General features: G+C 35.0%; 1 protein-coding gene across 2 annotated transcripts in view; it reads left to right on the top strand.

The window, feature by feature from the left end:
• Window positions 1–14,457, top strand: part of PBX3 (PBX homeobox 3) — a 197,670-nt gene that overhangs the window by 143,373 nt on the left and 39,840 nt on the right. For both annotated transcript variants that reach the window (XM_090274731.1, XM_090274732.1), the window contains exons 3-4: window positions 3,600–3,841; window positions 14,234–14,424. In XM_090274731.1, coding sequence (XP_090130857.1) covers window positions 3,600–3,841; window positions 14,234–14,424 — 433 coding nt within the window. The remainder of the gene's footprint in view (window positions 1–3,599; window positions 3,842–14,233; window positions 14,425–14,457) is intronic.

The following is a 14,457-nucleotide window of genomic DNA, read 5'->3' on the forward strand; positions in this document are numbered from 1 at the left end:
TCAGATTATTAAACTCCAACAGCCCCATAATCATACCATTTGAGTGGGCTTTAGGTACTTTTCACATCTGCAGCTTAGTATTATGAAGGGTATGCATTTATTCGGAGGAAGCTTTGTAATAATTTTGACCCGTAATTTATTTATTGCCCTCCGAATGCAGTCGTGTATGCAGATGCTCTCTCCCATTATCTGTGGGGCAGGTGCACAGCATGTTGAAAGACAGCTAATTAGGATTTGCTGAAAGATATGCAAAAACTGTGGGCTTATAACAAAGCCAAGTTCATTGTTAAACAATGTTTTACTCTGTTTGTAGGATTTGTCTAAATCTAAGGGATACTGAAATGAATGTTGTGGTTATATAATAAACAAGGTGGTTTAAAAGAAAAAAACTTTATAGTGCTATGATGACCAAGCCTAGATGTAAAACTTTATAAATCTCTATAAATGGCCCAGGATACATTTTGGATTAAAAACAAGAATGACCAATTTTAAATTATTGTTTTCCCAAGTTTCAGTTTGAAGATAGCAAGATCTTTTGAAAACCACATAGTCCAATTCATTCTGGCCCTTGCAAATTAGGTTCATTAAAATGTTTATAGGTGCCTAGAGGAGGAGGTGTTATGATTGGAAGCCATGTGTGACTTTGGCAGGTTAGTAAGCCAAGTAATAGGGAGTGATTAGGTAGATAGGATGAGGAATAAATTAGTAATTTAAAGAAAATAAATAAAAAATAAGTAAGGAAAAATGAAGAAGATAAACACATTCAAATTAAAAATAGTTTTGGAAATTACATATTACTATTTAAAGATCCATAATCATGAATTTTCTTAATAGAGAAAAAAAATTGATTCACTTTTCCAACGACAGCCAGTCCTGAAATGCTTTGTTATAACATTGATGAGATGCAGTAGGAAAATAACTCTTATTTATATCAATTCTATCAATTTTACCAATATGGTAAGACTGGTTTTCTTATACTGTATGTATTTTCACTTACAGTCACAGAGCCTGCTGACAACGTGAAACAAGGACTTACTGTATAGTTATGACAAAGACTTTAGTATTGATAAAATAACCTTCTTGATGTTGCCTAATTACAAAGTGCTCTAGTACTTTTCATCCACAGGAGTGTGAACTTTTTGTCAGGAAATTATTTTTCTGATTAGATTTGATGTACATAATTTATAAAGTAAATGCAGGAGGGTGGCATTAAAGCATTTTTCCTGTATTTGAAGCAAACACTGAAGTGTTGATTTACTTATGATTTTAGAAGAGATACTACTTATCACAAAGGGAAAATGTTATGCCAAATTAAAATACATATTTATAATTATTTTTATTTGTGTTTACTACTGTTGAGTTTAAGTGTTGTTTCCTTTTTGTATGTTGGTTTAGATACTTATTCGGTACGTATGAAAGTGCCATAGATGGCTAATTAGTTTGTGTCTTTTGCATTTCTTCCTGACTAATTTCCTTCTTCTGTCTTCCTGCTTCCTTGTGTATTAATCATTGAGCATCTTCTCTTGTGTACCACATGTGTGCAGGGGAGTGTAATAATTTTGTCTGTGGATGTTGATCTACTATTGAGCCTCACCAAATGGACATAGGGGAAAGATCAATAAATATTTGTACAAGGGAAAACTGGAAATCCGGAGGAAACTTGAGGGTATATAAAAAACACATTTCCAAGAGCAGCACCTGTATCTGTGTAAATATAAAAAAGAAACAGTAAACACACAAAAAAGTGAGCAAAATTTTAGTTTAAAAAGGAGAAACAGAAGGAACTCCCAAATGAATAGTATAAAATGAAACAGAACCTGAACTACCAGATGAGAGGTTGCTCAGTGAGTTAGCCCTGTATGTCAAAGGCAAAAATACTTGGTATGTGGAACTACAAGGATGCCTAGGTCATGAGATTTTAATATCTAATGAAATGAATTAGAAGGAATGAAAATGAAAGATGTTAAAAATACCAGTGTAACCATATTTGGCAGTTTCTTTTAGATCTAGAAGAAATAGTAAATACATGTTCGTCTATCTTTAATTATCAGCAATGTGCTGATACTGATTTTATCTTATTTAAGGGAGTTATTTAACTTTTCAGTTCCCTAAATGAATTACTGTCTTAGTATATATTATAGTTTTCAAACCTTATTTATTTACCTCTGAGCAGGCAACAGATATAATTTTAAATTATTGTGAGCTAGTTTTATTGCCCAATTGAAATTATTCTGAAGTATATTTTTTAATGAAAGTGACAGCTTTAAAGTGTTTTGAGAAGGGAATTAAAGTTGTGCATTTGAGTTAAGACAACCAAGAGCTCTCTCCTGCTGTGGGTGTAGTTCAAGACATCTAGGAATGAAATCTGTTCTGAACTGATGGTAGTTTTAGGTTAGCATATAAAATTGCAGAGCTGGTGCTCAGTTCAGTACTTGGCAGCTTATAGATGTTACTGTCATGTAAGTTACACCAGACACAGAGAGTGCACCACTGTGAATAAATAAAAACAGGCACAGATGCAAAAGGCAGAATCCAAATGCAGACATGCAAGATGCCAACTTCCTTCCCTCCTGCCCCAAGATGCCTTGTAACTAGCGTGAGGAACCTGCTTTTAAATAGATTTACAGAGGTTAATTGGGCTGGGATATTTTAGATTATGCTACACATTAATGAAAATGCTGATCTCGAGCTGTCATGACTCCAGTGCTTTTTATACCATGATAATTATTTTAAAACTTTGTCTTCTGTGTTGTTGAAAACATCTTGGCAGAAAGCCTATGTGACCTGATTAAACCTATGAATTGTCAGCTGTGATCTGTAGTACTCAGATGAGGTTGCTGACTGGGCATCATTTAGGAAGTTCTTTATTTAAAAGCAAAATTAGATTGAGACTACTGTGCCCAGCACTGTATTGCCATGTTAATGGTACATTTTTAATACTGTATTTAGTGTCCTGGTTTTATAATTTGTTGACAATTGCTTAACAAAGGCATTTAATAATAGATATTTTTAAAGCATAGCTAATTACCTCATAATGTATGTATTTCTCTTCTCCCCCTGAAATTACATGGTGGAGAAGCCCATCTAATCCTGTTTATTTTTAATTTTTGGTTATAGCTTATGAATTAATTATTCTATGAGATTTAAAATTGTTCTTCTAACTGTACAGAGCAACAAAATAACTACCTTTCTTTTGATGGGGTTTGTTTTATATACTTGGATGATTTTTTTTTTCCTTTCTCAAAAACCAGAATTTTTACCGTCTTCCCATTTTATGCTTAAATCACCTAAATCTGGGGAGATTGGGTGTCAGAATATTCTGGAAGCCAGGGCTACCCTTTTCCAAGGATTCAGTCTGGGATAAATTGTGAAGGGATGATCTTAGAAATTCTGGGATGCATGTAAATATTATCTTAAAAAGAATTTTCATACTTATGCTTATTGGTAAAATGTGAACAATGAAATTCTCAGCATGAATTGTAGTACACTGATGTTATTTGATCATTTTCTCAAATAAATAAAATACTCACACTATTTGTCCTGTTTCTCGCTTCTTCTCTCTTGTCTCTCTCTCTCTTTCTCTCTCTCTTTCCTTGAAGGTCTCAGCATCAGAGGAGCCCAGGAGGAGGACCCTCCCGATCCCCAGCTAATGAGACTGGACAATATGCTTTTGGCAGAAGGGGTTTCAGGTCCTGAGAAAGGTGGGGGATCGGCGGCAGCAGCTGCAGCCGCGGCAGCCTCTGGAGGTTCTTCAGATAACTCTATTGAACACTCAGATTACAGAGCCAAATTGACCCAGATCAGACAAATCTATCACACAGAACTGGAGAAATATGAACAGGTCAGCAGCCGCCACTCTCATAGTCCTGCACAAACCCTCTATCGCTCTGCTGTTAGTCTGCACTAACCACTTCTGAGGGCTGTGAGGGGTAGTTGTTAACACAAAGAGCAAAATAAAGAAGGTCAATGCAAAAATCTAAGTGAACTGTTGGATTCATCAAATGAAGTCCCTTTGAGATTTCAGAGGCAAAGCTAAACTATTTTATCCCATCCACTCGTTTTAGTTTTATTCATTCCTCACATTCCCGCGCCCTTACTACCACACCTGCAGCCATCCCTCCCCGCTAACCTCACCACTGTACGCTCTCAAAGCTTTATATCATTAACATGTATGCACTGGCCCTGTTCATAAGCTGTGACAACTTTTAAAGGGAAATACTGCATAGTGAGATCTTCCTCCTATGCTGTGAGCTCCAGAAGCCTCTTAGAAATTCTTACAGATTGTGCCAGGCTATGGCGGGGGGTGGGGAGGGGGGGTGCGGGGGAGGCTAACTTCACAAAGTAAGCAGGTTCTGGCCTGTTTCTCTGAGAAGAACTCCCAGGATAATTATCTTGGAGCAGGGAATACTAGGCATTGTGTTAAATTTCTGATTAGAGAGAGAGATGGGTTAAAAATGCTATTCTCAGCAATTATATTAATCATACTTTATTGAATCTAAGATATCTTTGATTTCAAGCTATATCATTGTTTTATATACCATCAAGAAAAAATTAACACTGCCTAATTTAACTATAACATGCCATTGATTGTAAATTGCTTCCAAGCTTCAAAGATGTTAATATGTGCGAAAAAATAAGTAACTCTTAGATTTGGCGAAAAAAGGTAAAACTTTTATGGTTCATTTTAAACATATTTTAATTGTTAGTTTAAGCCTAAAAACCTGCTTAGTTTGAGGAATTCTCACTGGAAGGTAATTAAAGAAAACATTCTTATGAAAATGTTTAAATATACCCCAAAATAAAGAGAATATTAAGTCAGATCCTATGAAATGTACAAATTTTTAGATCAAAAAACAGTTGTGAGTTGGCCGTTTTATAGGGTTCAACATAAAATAAGGAACTGCCTAGCTACACCCATCACCCAGATAAAGGATTATTAACATTTTGTCAGTCTTATTTGTCTCTCTCCCTCATCTCCCTCTCCTCCCTTTTTTGGTGGAGTATTTTGAAGCAGTTTTAGGCACCATATCATTTTACCCATAAATACTTCACCATGTAGTTAGCTGTGTCTAAAGTCGAAATATGTTAACGTGATGTGGAAGTCCTGGTCAGTTTTAATACTGATTTTTCAGTTGTATATGTTATTTTCTCATTGCCCTCTCTAATATGCTGACTATGGTGGTATTAAGCAAATGCTGGATTTTGTCCCAGAGGTGAGTGTGTTTTGAGGGATGGTAGAAAGATTTATGTAATTCTATGTTAAAATGCAATATAAATTAATCTTATAAGATGTCTTTTTTTTCTGAATAGGACTTCCTGGGATCTCATACTATATCTTTAGTCTCATTTGTAGGAATAATTTTTGATTGAAGATGTGCAAATAAGAATTTTAGAAAAATTATCTTGTGTATATCCATGGAAAAAGTGATGCTTTCTGATTCCACATCTGAATAATTGAGAGTAAACAAAATAAGTAATGGTTGAAAAGGTTGCTCTGAGCATAAACAGTGGGGACTGGCTCTAATTTGTAGTCATATCCTAATTGCATAACTTTATGTTAAATACATCTATACATACTCAATAAATACCACCAGTCACCTTGCATGAAAAAAAATCTATAATATTGGGCCAAGTGGCTCTACTTTGATGGCTGAGGAATTAAGATGGCTTCTTACTATCTCCTGCCACGTCTCTTCACATCAGCATCCTTATTTTCTCCCCATAGCCCTGTTGGAAGTCGGGTGAAGCTGACGTCAGTCAGTGTCGCAGGCTTTGGGGATTTTCTGTTGCTGTTGTTTTGTTTTTGTGCTTTCGAAACATAAGCACACACACATTCTTCGTAAATTAATCTACATTTAAGTGTTTTTGGATTTTTGGATTAAATATTATGTTGGGAAATAATGAGTTTTAAAATGTAATCATAAACCTTATTTTTAGGCATATTTAGTAGCCTAATAAAAACTACTTAAATGTATCTTACCTTTCTCATTTTTAACACTTTCAGAAGGAAAAATATATGTAGATAAATGAAATCAGTGCAGTATTATGGACAAGTAAATAAATGAAGTATGATGGCTAGTTTGCTGATGCAACAGAATTTAAGTTTACACATTTTCTTCTGTAGGTTCTGAATTTTTTTAGAAATAGCAGCAGCATTTAATTCTCTTGAGTTGCCTTTGGAATGGCTTTTACAGCTGTTCAGTGAGTTTTGACATAAGATGATAGTCAACTTTTCTTTTTAAATCTTTTGGTTAAACCTTTCAGGGACATTTTTGGAATTGCTCTAAGGGCTAAGCAGAACTACGTGAGATGAAGGGGTGACAGTTCTAAAATAGATGGTGTTATAATTTCCATTTTACAGATGAGAAAGTGAGACTCAGGTTATTTGTCCCGTGTCACACATCTAGGTATCTAGTTAGCATCAGAATCAGGCATGGAAGTCTGTTTTTGACAATATGCTTTCCTTTTTCTTTGAATTATGCTGCTACTTATGTTGAATTGGAAAATAATTCAGGTACATTCTGGTTTTCTCTGATTTGCTTGTGTTGGATTGCATTTGGAATGGGATCAGAGTAGAGATGGAGAAAAACAACTATTTTAATCACTTTGCAGAAATTATATTTTTCCTCCTAAAAGTGAACGCGGGCACTCTGAGTGACAGAAAGCTTATTAGTAAATCGGAAGAGCATATATGTTAAGGCAGAGGCTTCATCAGAAAATTGTGTTGAGTCTTTTACTAAGAGAAATAAACTGCATTGGAATCGAGAGCTATTCACTCTACTATGTTTTGCAATGAAGCTGTAATGAAAATGTATCTGAAGCCTGTTTAGATTTAGATTGCCATAAAATTAACAAACACCACCAGTGCAGTAAATTAAAGTACCTTGTAAACATAGCCACATTTTCAAAGCTAAGCAGACTAGAGCTACAGTTTGAGCAAAATTAAATCCAGGCTGCAAGGCTCTGTTTTATGTGTGTGTTTTAGAAATGGTGCTATCTTTAAGACATTGTCCTTTTTTTCTCTATAAAATGTCCTTTGATTATATGTCTCCATTACATAGGCTTAGACATAATGATATTTCTGTGATAATCGTGTAAATTCATTTATAAACCTTTTTGAAATATTAGGCATAGAGCGAGGTTCTTGACTGTGACTACCCCTCCAAAAGAAACAGAACTATTTTGTTTTTCTCTTGTTGATCCTGACACCAAATGGGAATATGAAAATTTTCCAAAGCTTGTAGCAACAGTCTTATAGTACTTCATCTTGGGTGCATCGCCTCCCTCTTTAGTTGGACAAAAACCTGGTTTCTTCTTTGTCTTCCTGTTAATTAGTTACAAGCTTTGAAAAATGCTTTACATTACCTTTCAGGTATGCCCTTATGATTAAAGGCCCAACTATTAGAGTAGGCGAATTCTTAATGAACTTCAGCCAAGGGTCCTGGGAAGCTTGTTTTTAAGAATTAAAGGACTTCTTGGTTCCTTCACCTCTCTACCAAAGGGAAATGGACACATTGGTATTTGCAAATGAAATTTGACTTAGACATTTGTTCTCCGTTAAAACAGAAAAGATACATCATGCCCCACGCAGCTCTCCCACTTTGCTTGTACCAGAAGAAATGGTTGTACACAGGCAATTCACTCCATAATTTATAGCTGCTATAATAGAGATGACATATTGAAAGCTATCTACTATAATTATATTGAAATACATTTTTGCTGAAGGCAAAAGTGTTGTAAGGGTCCCAAGCATCTGGGAACCTGCTTTCTGAGTTCACAGATGTTGGATGAATTCACCTCAAATCAGGTAAAGCATTGGAGCCAAGCATATACATTGAGAACATGCTCAAGACCAATCAGGTACTGTTTAGATACTAGAGGACTTCTCAGATGCCAGAGGATTGTTGGGGAAATGGAGAATGAGTGTGGAACCCAAACCGTTGTAAAGGAATGGCCATAGGCTTTTTGAGGATCTCAACATTATGTGCTTACACTTCCTGGCAAGATCTCCTTTCCTTGTAAAGGAATTTTTTTAATTTTTACTTTTATCAAGTTAAAAAATGCTGATGTTACCACATTAGAGATTGTGGAGCCTACAAAGTCCTAATCACATTTGCTATTTCTTTTTTATAGTTATGCAGGAAAGACAAAATGGTACTACTACCTAATGTAGACTTTATACAATATTTCATTTTTTCAAGCAACGCTTTGACATTCAGTGTCCTAAGGGAAGGGTTTTACTTCTTGTCAGCTTTCACGCTGGGTCCTTCCCTTGGCTGGAAGGAGTGTTTTGAGTGTCCCTTTTTTTCCCTCCAGGTTTCTAGTTTATTGACTCTATGTGCGCCACATGTATCTTTGACCATAAACTTGATTAATGAATGAATTGTTTTATATTTAAATACTTTTTTTTTAAAATTCAACATCTTTGGAAGCAATGTTTATATTCAGGCAATAAGAAGGCAGAACCGTTCAATATATTACATATTAGGTAATCAGAGTAGGGACTTGCTTGCAAAATTAACACTGAAAAAATATGAATTTCATTAAGTTGCCATTTTCATTGTCAATAACTGCCATTTATTAAGTATTAATTATGTTCCAGACTCTATGAAAAGAACTTAACATGCATATATTACAGAATATAATCCTTACAAAACCCTCATGAGACAGGTCCTTAAGCCACGTTATTAGGTAAGAAGTATTGAAGTACAGTAAATATTTCATCTTTGCAGCTGTTCCTTGGGCATTTGGGTCTCATTCTAGTTGGCTTAGAAAGAATCTTTAAATGAAGAATCTCTTGATTTTTTAATAAACATTTCATAAATACAAAATCTATAATACTGGAGTAGAGTTACTTGTAAGGTTGCAAAGACATCTAGAAAATGGATGCATGCAAATTTGAAAGGCATTGACTTTTAATTTTATTTCTTTGAAAAGTGGATGTTAGAATAGGTGATATTATGATCTGTTGTCTACAATCAGCTTCAATAGATGTTTACAAAAATTTAATTTGATTTTTAGATCTAATCACTGAACCATTTGAAAACTTCCTCTAAAATCAGTGCTTACTCTTTGTTAAATTTTATATTTTTATACTCGGTGAGCTGAAATGACAGACAAGTAAGGGGTTGAATCTTGAATTCACAACTGAAAATATCACCACCACAAAACAAGCAAAATGCCCAAAACTTTGAGTGTAAACCAAATAGACATGAATATTGAGGAGGAAGTTTTACTAGCCAACGAATATCTTTAAGAACAGTTTCAAAAATTCAAATATTTCAAGTTCACAATTATTATTTGGTTCAGATTTTTAAGGAGAAAGGAACAAATGGCAATAAGGAATGCTCATATTAAGAACTGATTAAAACTGTTTTTATCAGTCGAAGCCTTCCATGCTTTATGCTTACTTAACTGTTACTGCAATGCATGTTTTAAAACACAAACAAACAAAAAATGCATTTAGATAGTTTTCAGCAGCTGGATTAGAAGAAAAAGAGGTTTCTGCTATGACTTTAAATCAAAAACTTCAAGGAATCCAATGTCTATTTTAATAACATAGTCTTAGAGGTACGGTGGGGGATATGGTAACTTTGAAGTGAGCACCCCACATTATAAACAGCACTGATGCTAGTATGTGGTTGAGTGGCCCTTCAAAACAGCTACGCAATTATTTGATCATTCTTAGTGCATTTGTATGTTTAAAAACTGTTTACCTTTTAAGGAATAAGAAATCAGGCAGTGCTGTGTTCTGCTCTGAAACTGGTACAGATGATGCTGTAAATGAGGCTGTAATTTACTTGCAGCGGTATAAAGGAAAAAATCACTTTGCCTAAAGTGTATGCATCTTTCTTAAGGGTGTACCCAGATTTTAATTATCTAAATGTAAATACTTAACGAATTTTACTTAGAGTAATGAGCTAAAGTGCACACTACATAAATGAGATGTTCTAATTAATCATGTATGAACTACTGGTTTACAGAAAAGCTCTGTGAATTCTGTGAATGTTGGGCTGTGGCCAAATTGCTAATCAGCGTTTGCATTCATAGATGACTTCACTTAATAAGTTGTGAGACACTCAGCAAACGTTTTAGAAAATTACGAGTTTTTTAGATGCAGAAACTTTTTGCTTTTAACCTGTCTCTCCCCCTCCTCCACATGAACCTTTGGCTGCTTCTTAGAAACCATAGGCAAGCATTCATTCTGGAGCGATTAAAACCCAGCCAGAGAAATCCTAGGAGAACTAACATCTCAGGTATCATTCACATAGGAGACTTGAATTATTTATCAAGACATGCGCCATGTCATAGATATATGTTACCATAATGTGTGAGCTAGTTTGCAAGAATTAGCAATGTCATGTGTGCAAATAAGAAATGCTTTCATACTCTAGTACAGCAATTCTCGAACTTTTTGGTCTTTGGATTTAGACTCTTAAAAATTATTGGAGACCTCTTAAGAGCTTTCACTTAATTGGTTACATCTATCAGTATTTATTATACGAGAAATTAAAAGTACTTATTAATTTAAAAATAACAATAGTAGTAAGTCTTTTTGTTAGCCTAAATAACATTTTTTAAAACCCCCAAAACTCAAAATTCAATGAGAAGAATGGCATTGTTTTTACCTTTTTGCAAAACTCTTTCATGTTGGACTTAATAGAAGTCACCTGGATTTCATATGTACTCTGTAGTCAGTCATGTGGCTAAAGTATGTGAATACACCTGGCCTCACACAAATGTTATTGGAAAAGGGAGGAGTATATTAATAGCTTTTTCATATAACTGTGGATATTCTTGTTGGATTACACTAAAACTTGACAAGTTGCAGTTTCTTAAAGATTAGTTAGTGTAGAGTCTGAAACCATATCAGTTGACTCTTTATACTCTTCCTTTATAATCCTGTCTAGTTTGCACTTTGAATAGATCTTCTGCCTATGCATGTCTTTGTAACCTCATGCACTGATCATTTGGAAAATATCTGTTAAGTAGGTCAGTCCTCCAGTATTGACATATTTTCATTATACTCGTATAATATCAAAATACCATATTTATCAATACCAGTACCAAACTATCAGAAAGTCTAATGGGAAACTTATGCTCACAGTGGTGGGTACAAGTTTTTCAAAATTACAGTTTTCACTTAAAAATTCAAATTTCATCACTGGCGCAACTACTATCAGCTGTATTCTTTGATGCGACTGACTCACTTGGTTCATTTTTGAGAAAACATAGGCAAATACCTAAGTCCCAATAATTGTAATTTGTCTATTATGATTTCAAATAATAGTGTTCTATGAAAAAAGCAGCTTCATTTACAACTTAAAGAATCACACGGTTTTTCTTGAGATAACCATCCATTGATATGCAGAGAAATACTTTTTGTGCGCTTCCTGTTTGTCACACAGAATATTAAAGACACAATCAAGTGCTGAGATACAGTAAAATTGATCATTTCTCTTGCCTCATTAAGGACATTCCTAAGTGAAACGGTCTTTTTTTGTGTATTTGTGTGAATGTATAGTGGTGAAGAATAAAAATTAAAAAATCAGAGATTACTTAGTATACCATTTCCCAAAGGGTTTTTTATAGCACATTGGTCTTCAAGATGCTATAGTGCTGTCGTGCAGTTGCCACTAGTCACATGTAGTTATTGAGCCTTGAAATTTGGCTAGTCTGAACTAACATGTGCCGTAAGTGTAAAACACCTACTAGATTTCAAAGTGTATGAAAAGAAAGGATATAACATGCCTCATTAACAGTTTTTAAAATATTTATTTTTGTTTAAATGTTAATATTTTTATATATTGGGTTAAGTAAAATCTATTGTTAAGTTAATTTCACCTGATTCTTTTTTTAATGTGGCTACTAGAGAATTTAAAAATTTCATATGTGGCTCTCAATATATTTCAGTTCAACAGCCCTGCTGTAGAGAAAAAAGGTTTTATGATCAAATTTACTTGGGAAAAGTTGGATACACCTTTCCACTTTGAAGATTTACTATGCCATTGGTATAGTAGAAGTACTGAGGTGTCCTGCAATAATAAAAGAGAGCATTTTAAAATTTTGGTTAATATCACATTACACAGACATACTGTATTATTGAGCCACGTATTAACATCTTCTGGAATTAACTATGGAAGTGCAGAACCTGCTGATCCCGGTTTGGGAAAACAGTTCTAGTTAATTTTCTTCATTTTACAAATGAGCAAACTAAGGTCTAGAGTTTGTCAAGTTACATAATTTTGAACCTATAAGAACATCTCTTAGGGAAAGTTCAAGAAAAAAATGGACATATTTTTTAAAAGTAGGGCAACCACTTTTTTTTAGCTCCGCATAAGATAGTGTAAAATGACAATAGAGCAGAGGAAATCTTAATTTACTTCTATTTTGGTTTCCTTAAAGATGGAAAGAGTTTCTGATTTTAGAGTTGCAAAGTTCCTTAGTGTGTGTGTGTGTGAATCTAGAAAAATAATTCTTAGCCTTTTTAAATTATAGACTGGCTATGAATACAAAATTAAAACAAACAAAAACTGCACAAATGGTCACTTTAGGGAATACATATGTGCACACAACTTGTATAAGATTTCAGGGTGTCATAGATATTCTAAACATCTCCCTGGACTGCAGGTTAAGAACTCTATTTACTTAAAGTTCAGGGATAATTTATTTAAGGCTGTTAGCATTACTCTCAAATTGTAGTACAAAAACTCACCAGTCAGTAGATGTTTATTGGATGCCTACTGTGTGTATTATACAATTCTACACCGAAGAATTCCCTAATATAAGATAGTCTCATTACTCACAAGGAATTCTAAATTTCTTAAGACTTAAAATGTATACAAACTTTAACTGGTAAGCAAAACTCATTTTACCTTACCTTAGCAATATTTATAGAAAAGCTCCATAAAAGCTTAGAGTAACTGAAACACCAAGTGTACTTGAAAGGTTAGTTCTCTAATGAGCAGTTAGAAAAACTATCATGTGCTAGATATGAGCAATGTACAGGATATCTGTAGGGAAGTGGACATTATTATAGCTTCGAAATGTGTTTTGCGGTGATCAATGATTGTTCTGTTTGCTTGCCCTACCAGGGGCATCTATGCAGTAAGACCCAGAATCTCCTGTCTTTCCTTTTTAACAAAAATGCCAGATGTTCTTTTTATTCAAGGGTATAGACTGATGCTTTTTTTACCAAGTCAGTACTGGATTTCATTTTAGACCCAGTTACATGGTTTTGTACATGTGAAAGATTACAGGTGAACTGAAAGGGGGGGAGGCAAGGACTGTTAACTAAAATCTTATTTGTTAAGACTCAGATCTGATCAGGACTTGCCCCTCCCCTGAAGAGCTGAACTGCCTCACTCATTTTCTGGGGTGGCTCATGTCCACTAATAGGGCCCACATCACAGCTAGATTGTACTAGGACACTGGCATGCTTGGCATTCAAGGCCTTTATATGCTGACACAAACCTGAATCCTCTCTTCTCTACGTATTCTCAATTCCTCATAACTTGCCACATACTATTATTTCTAGGGTTTTTCTTGCACCTGGAATTCCTCCTGTTTCTATCTTTGTCCATCTTTCAAAAATCCTACCCGTTCTTTTAAGTCCCAGTATATCGCTTCTGCCATGCAGCCTGACGTGATCTCTGCCTCCAATTGAGAACACTCCTTGAAACATAGGAAGCGCTTATTTCTATCTTCCTGTGACACTGCACAGACTGCCTTGTTGGAGAATTAGTTTTTATATATTTTATCACACTGAAGGCCAGGCTTATATCTCGCTCATTTCTGTGTCCCTTAATAGCTTGTGGAAATGTTTGAACTTCATAGTCATCAGTAAACATTTGTTGAATAGATGTAAAACCCCAGAGAAATTAGAAGGTGCTTAGCATTAACAATGAACACATATTTATATTTATACATAAGAGTTGGTAGGGAGCATTTTCCCAATGGGAAAACCTCAGTTTGGACCTGGGGCAAGGATTGGTGGGAAGGGTAGCGGAGGGCGATGTCTCCCTTGCATGTCTGGCCATTCCTCGCTTCAGAATTCTTGCTGCCCCATCTAACTACCACTGCCATTCCACAAGCGTCTTAGTTTCCATCTTACCCTCCCCGCGCACCATGCCATTGGCAACTGCAAATGAGGTGGAAATTCAGATGAGTTCATGTCTGGGTGTGATAATATAAAATACCAGATTCTTAAAGAGTGATTTTTTCCCCCTTACAGGCATGTAATGAATTCACTACACATGTGATGAACCTTCTCCGAGAGCAGAGTAGAACACGTCCCATTTCCCCAAAAGAGATTGAAAGAATGGTGGGCATCATCCATCGAAAATTTAGTTCTATTCAGATGCAGCTCAAACAAAGCACTTGTGAAGCAGTTATGATTTTAAGATCAAGATTCCTTGATGCCAGGTATGTGAGGCCGCAAATCCATTGGTGTGGCTT

This window comes from Furipterus horrens, unplaced genomic scaffold, assembly GCF_987537825.1.
Source record: "Furipterus horrens unplaced genomic scaffold, mFurHor1.1.pri manual_scaffold_4, whole genome shotgun sequence".
Classification (NCBI taxonomy): Eukaryota; Metazoa; Chordata; class Mammalia; order Chiroptera; family Furipteridae; genus Furipterus; species Furipterus horrens.